Source organism: Rutidosis leptorrhynchoides, chromosome 9 (genome assembly GCF_046630445.1).
Source record: "Rutidosis leptorrhynchoides isolate AG116_Rl617_1_P2 chromosome 9, CSIRO_AGI_Rlap_v1, whole genome shotgun sequence".
Lineage (NCBI taxonomy): Eukaryota > Viridiplantae > Streptophyta > Magnoliopsida > Asterales > Asteraceae > Rutidosis > Rutidosis leptorrhynchoides.
This window is the reverse complement of record NC_092341.1, coordinates 74513500-74519940: the sequence shown is the minus strand read 5'-3', so window position 1 is coordinate 74519940 and position 6441 is coordinate 74513500. Positions and strand designations below refer to the sequence as shown.

The 6441-nt window shown below is 34.4% G+C and overlaps 1 protein-coding gene across 1 annotated transcript; it reads right to left on the bottom strand.

Annotated features, from left to right (window-relative positions):
- Window positions 1-4117: 4117 nt before the first annotated feature.
- LOC139868169 (uncharacterized) lies at window positions 4118-5167 on the bottom strand. The gene is made up of 3 exons (XM_071856503.1): window positions 4904-5167; window positions 4593-4789; window positions 4118-4406 (listed from the first exon to the last, which is right to left on the bottom strand). The coding sequence occupies exons 1-3, from the start codon at window positions 5165-5167 to the stop codon at window positions 4118-4120; spliced, it is 750 nt and encodes a 249-aa protein (XP_071712604.1).
- Between the last annotated feature and the right edge of the window lie 1274 nt (window positions 5168-6441).

Here is a 6441-nt window from a genome sequence, read left to right as displayed (position 1 = left end):
AAATGTTAAGCAATCATTTTTAAAGAAAACACGGTCGAAGTCCAGACTCACTAATGCATCCTAACAAACTCGATAAGACACACTAATGCAAATTTTCTGGTTCTCTAAGACCAACGCTCTGATACCAACTGAAATGTCCCGTTCTTATTGATTAAAAACGTTCCATATTAATTGATTTCGTTGCGAGGTTTTGACCTCTATATGAGACGTTTTTCAAAGACTGCATTCATTTTTAAAACAAACCATAACCTTTATTTCATAAATAAAGGTTTAAAAAGCTTTACGTAGATTATCAAATAATGATAATCTAAAATATCATGTTTACACACGACCATTATATAATGGTTTACAATACAAATATGTTACATCGAAATCAGTTTCTTGAATGCAGTTTTTACACAATATCATACAAACATGGACTCCAAATCTTGTCCTTATTTTAGTATGCAACAGCGGAAGCTCTTAGTATTCACCTGAGAATAAACATGTTTTAAACGTCAACAAAAATGTTGGTGAGTTATAGGTTTAACCTATATATATCAAATCGTAACAATAGACCACAAGATTTCATATTTCAATACACATCCCATACATAGAGATAAAAATCATTCATATGGTGAACACCTGGTAACCGACATTAACAAGATGCATATATATAAGAATATCCCCATCATTCCGGGACACCCTTCGGATATGATATAAATTTCGAAGTACTAAAGCATCCAGTACTTTGGATGGGGTTTGTTAGGCCCAATAGATCTATCTTTAGGATTCGCATCAATTAGGGTGTCTGTTCCCTAATTCTTAGATTACCAGACTTAATAAAAAGGGGCATATTCGATTTCGATAATTCAACCATAGAATGTAGTTTCACGTACTTGTGTCTATTTTGTAAATCATTTATAAAACCTGCATGTATTCTCATCCCAAAAATATTAGATTTTAAAAGTGAGACTATAACTCACTTTCACAGATTTTTACTTCGTCGGGAAGTAAGACTTGGCCACTGGTTGATTCATGAACCTATAACAATATATACATATATATCAAAGTATGTTCAAAATATATTTACAACACTTTTAATATATTTTGATGTTTTAAGTTTATTAAGTCAGCTGTCCTCGTTAGAAACCTACAACTAGTTGTCCACAGTTAGATGTACAGAAATAAATCGATAAATATTATCTTGAATCAATCCACGACCCAGTGTATACGTATCTCAGTATTGATCATAACTCAAACTATATATATTTTGGAATCAACCTCAACCCTGTATAGCTAACTCCAACATTCACATATAGAGTGTCTATGGTTGTTCCGAAATATATATAGATGTGTCGACATGATAGGTTGAAACATTGTATACGTGTCTATGGTATCTCAAGATTACATAATATACAATACAAGTTGATTAAGTTATGGTTGGAATAGATTTGTTACCAATTTTCACGTAGCTAAAATGAGAAAAATTATCCAATCTTGTTTTACCCATAACTTCTTCATTTTAAATCCGTTTTGAGTGAATCAAATTGCTATGGTTTCATATTGAACTCTATTTTATGAATATAAACAGAAAAAGTATAGGTTTATAGTCGGAAAAATAAGTTACAAGTCGTTTTTGTAAAGGTAGTCATTTCAGTCGAAAGAACGACGTCTAGATGACCATTTTAGAAAACATACTTCCACTTTGAGTTTAACCATAATTTTTGGATATAGTTTCATGTTCATAATAAAAATCATTTTCCCAGAATAACAAATTTTAAATCAAAGTTTATCATAGTTTTTAATTAACTAACCCAAAACAGCCCGCGGTGTTACTACGACGGCGTAAATCCGGTTTTACGGTGTTTTTCGTGTTTTCAGGTTTTAAATCATTAAGTTAGCATATCATATAGATATAGAACATGTGTTTAGTTGATTTTTAAAAGTCAAGTTAGAAGGATTAACTTTTATTTGCGAACAAGTTTAGAATTAACTAAACTATGTTCTAGTGATTACAAGTTTAAACCTTCGAATAAGATAGCTTTATATGTATGAATCGAATGATGTTATGAACATCATTACTACCTCAAGTTCCTTGGATAAGCCTACTGGAAATGATAAAAATAGATCTAGCTTCAAAGGATCCTTGGATGGCTTGAAAGTTCTTGAAGCAGAATCATGACACGAAAACAATTTCAAGTAAGATTTCCACTCGAAATAAGATTGTTATAGTTATAGAAATTGAATTAAAGTGTGATTATGATTATTACCTTGTATTAGAAAGATAACCTACTATAAGTAACAAAGGTTTCTTGATCTTGGATGATTACTTGGAATGGATTTAGAAAACTTGGAAGTAAACTTGCAATCTTGGAAGTATTCTTGATTTTATGAAACTAGAACTTTTGAAATTTATGAAGGACACTTAGAACTTGAAGATAGAACTTGAGAGAGATCAATTAGATGAAGAAAATTAAAGAATGAAAGTGTTTGTAGGTGTTTTTGGTCGTTGGTGTATGGATTAGATATAAAGGATATGTAATTTTGTTTTCATGTAAATAAGTCATGAATGATTACTCATATTTTTGTAATTTTATGAGATATTTCATGCTAGTTGCCAAATGATGGTTCCCACATGTGTTAGGTGACTCACATGGGCTGCTAAGAGCTGATCATTGGAGTGTATATACCAATAGTACATACATCTAAAAGCTGTGTATTGTACGAGTACTAATACGGGTGCATACGAGTAGAATTGTTGATGAAACTGAACGAGGATGTAATTGCAAGCATTTTTGTTAAGTAGAAGTATTTTGATAAGTGTCTTGAAGTCTTTCAAAAGTGTATGAATACATATTAAAACACTACATGTATATGCATTTTAACTGAGTCGTTAAGTCATCGTTAGTTGTTACATGTAAATGTTGTTTTGAAACCTTTAGGTTAACGATCTTGTTGAATGTTGTTAACTCATTGTTTATTATAAAAAATGAGATGTTAAATTGTTATATTATCATGATATTATGATATATAATATATCTTAGTATGATATATATACAGTTAAATGTCGTTACAACGATAATCGTTACATATATGTCTCGTTTCGAAATCATTAAGTTAGTAGTCTTATTTTTACATATGTATTTCATTGTTAATACACTTAATAATATATTTACTTATCATTTAACATAATTAACCAAGTATATCAATATCTTAATATGATTCATATGTACCTAGTAAGACGTTGTTATAACGATAATCGTTATATATATCGTTTTCGAGTTTCTTAAATTAATAGTCTCATTTTTATGTATATAACTCATTGTTAAAATACCTAATGAGATACATACTTATAATAAAATCATGTTAACTATATATATAACCATATATATGTCATCGTATAGTTTTTACAAGTTTTAACGTTCGTGAATCACCGGTCAACTTGGGTGGTCAATTGTCTATATGAAACCTATTTCAATTAATCAAGTCTTAACAAGTTTGATTTCTTAATATGTTGGAAACACTTAATCATGTAAATAACAATTTCATTTAATATATATATAAACATGGAAAAGTTCGGGGCACTACAAACCTACCTCTACTGGGAAAAACTCAGTGTTTCCTACCGTCGTATGTACACGAGCCTTCGCCCCCTCATACATATCTCTAATAGTTCTTATATATCTACTTGGGACACCCCTAGCATTAAGAGTCTTCCAGATCAGCTCACTCGGGACACAGTCATAAGCCTTTTCCAAGTCTAAGAACGCCATGTGTAGGTTCTTTTGTTTTTCCCTATACTTCTCCATAAGGCTTTTAACGATGTGGATCGCCTCCATCGATGAGTGTCCTGGCATGAAACTGAACTGGTTCTCTGAAACCTTTGTCTCACGTCGGAGCCTCGTCTCAATCACTCTCTCCCAAAGTTTCATTATATGACTAAGTAACTTTATGCCTCTATAATTACTACATATTTGCGCATCTCCCTTATTATTGTAAATGGGAATAACCTCACTGAGTCTCCATTCCATAGGCATCTTTGCGCTTCTAAACGTCATGTTGAAAAGGTTTGTCAGCCATCTAACCCCTTCATCTCCTAGGCACCTCCATGCCTCAATCGGAATTTGGTCTGGTCCTACTGCTTTGTTTCTCCCCATCTTTCGTAGAGACGATCTAACTTCGTGCAGAAACAGTTGTTTTGATACTCACGAACCTCGTGGAGTTCCCCGTTCCACTCGGGTCTTTCCCTACCAAAGAGGGATGCAAAATACTCCTCCCATCTATTCCTAATAAGGTCTTCTTTCACTATACTTTGACCCGCTTCATCCTTGATAAATTTGACGTTAACCAAGTCCCTACTTCTTCGCTCCCTAGCTTTAGCTATCCTATATATGTCATTAGCTCCCTCTTTAGAGTTTAGTTTCCTATATAAATATTCATATGCTTTGTCTTTTGCAATTGCTACGACCTTCTTTGCTTCTCTTTTAGCTTCTTTATATCTTTCTTCTATCCTAGTTCTCTCTGCAGGTGTCCCTTCTCCAAAAGTAATGAGCTCCCTAAACCTCGTCTGTTTTAACGCGACTTTCGTTTGGACATCGTCATTAAGCTACCACGATTCTCTACTACTCTTATGGGCTCTTGATGTCCCTATTGCCACCCCTAAGGTCTCTTTTGCCACATCTCTGATAGTGGACGCCATGCTGTTCCAAATCTGGTCTACATCAGTAGGGGCTACGTAATCCCCTTCTACCCTCAATCTATCAGCAACAGTCTCTCTAAAAGTCTCTGCATTGGCTCCATGCAGGTTCTTCCACAGGATTCTAGGTTACACAACCCTGGCCCTCCTACCAACTCTTCCCCGAGTGACTAGGTCCATGACCAACAATCAATGCTGGGAGGAGCACGTCAATGCTAGAAGGACCTTACAGTCCCTACATGTCCTAAGTTCCCCTTTACGGAGGAGCAAAAAGTCAATCTGGGTGATACGACCCCCGCTATGAAAAGTAGCTAACTGAGCATCCCTCTTCTTGAAGAAAGAGTTTGCTACGACCATCTCGTGGGCAATGGCAAAGTCAAGGATTGAGCACCCTTCTTCATTTCTAGGGCCAAACCCAAAGCCCCCATAGGCTCCCTCGTAACCTTCTGCCTCCGCTCCTATGTGTTGAAATGACCCGTTCGTATACATTATAAATGACTCACAATAGTTGATTTCATCGCGAGGTACTTGACCTCTATATGATACATTTTACAAACATTGCATTCGTTTTTAAAAGACAAACTTTCATTTACATCGAAAGTTGAGGGCATGCATACCCTTTCATAATATATCCATCTTTAATTGACTTAATAATAATCTTGATGAACTCGACGACTCAAATGCAACGTCTTTTGAAATATGTCATGAATGACTCCAAGTAATGTCTCTAATATGAGCTAATGCACAGCGGAAGATTTCTTTCATACCTGAGAATAAACATGCTTTCAAGTGTCAACCAAAAGGTTGGTGAGTTCATAAGTTTATCATAAACAGTAAAAATTCATCATTTTGATAGACCACAAGATTTAAATGCTGCATGGTACAAATGGGCCCGAATCCTATACCCACCTGTAATGTACATGAGATATCTTTTAAATACAGTACACCTTTCTCGTGTACGAAATCATCTTTCATAAATCTTAATAACCGTACACATATCTTGTGCACAAAAATAACATACACATAACCTGTGTATAAAATCATTCTCTCGATACATAACATTCACTTTTCATTTCTTTCATGGCTTGGCTTGGTAACCGACCTTAACATATAATGCGCATAATAATATCCCCAAAACAGAACATCTCGTCTGTATAATAATCATATAAACTTCGAAGTACTAAACACCACGCCCACTAGCCCTTCCGTCTAGTGAACATTCTGGGTGGGGGTGTTAAACCCGGTAGCTACCTTTAGGATTCGAGTCAATTAGGCGTGCACTAATTCTCAAAATTAGTGATGTTCCCTAATTCTTAGGTTACCAAGCAATAATAATCAGGGGAAAAATATTCATATCAATTGTGGCAATTATCACGTCCACATAATTCAATGGTGGCAATTATCACGTCCACATAATTTATTCGAGGAATGTTTTGCTTGTGTCTATCTCGTCAAACATTTATAAAAGCATTTCATGTATTCGCAGTTCAAAATGTATTTCAAAAGCATTTAATAAAGCAGTTGTAAAAGTAGCGCATGTATTCTCAGTCCCCAAAATGTAAAGAGTAAAAGGGAATCAAATGAACTCACGCATATAAATATTATAAAACAGTTAATAAAGCATTTGCATGTATTCTCAGCCCAAAAATGTAATGAGTAAAAAGGGTGCAAATGAACTCACCATACTGTATTTTGTAGTAAAAATACATATGACTATATTGAACAATGCAGGGTTGGCCTCGGATTCACGATCCTATATCATT

Bases quoted from the DNA above. Each gene is read 5' to 3' on its own strand.
- LOC139868169 (XM_071856503.1), bottom strand. From the start codon at position 5,167: ATGTATACGAACGGGTCATTTCAACACATAGGAGCGGAGGCAGAAGGT. The intron at 4,790-4,903 runs GTCCTTCTAGCA...ATCCTGTGGAAG, and splicing joins GGACATGTAGGGACTGTAAG to AACCTGCATGGAGCCAATGC. The intron at 4,407-4,592 runs GTAGCTTAATGA...ATATTTATATAG, and splicing joins AAGAGTAGTAGAGAATCGTG to GAAACTAAACTCTAAAGAGG.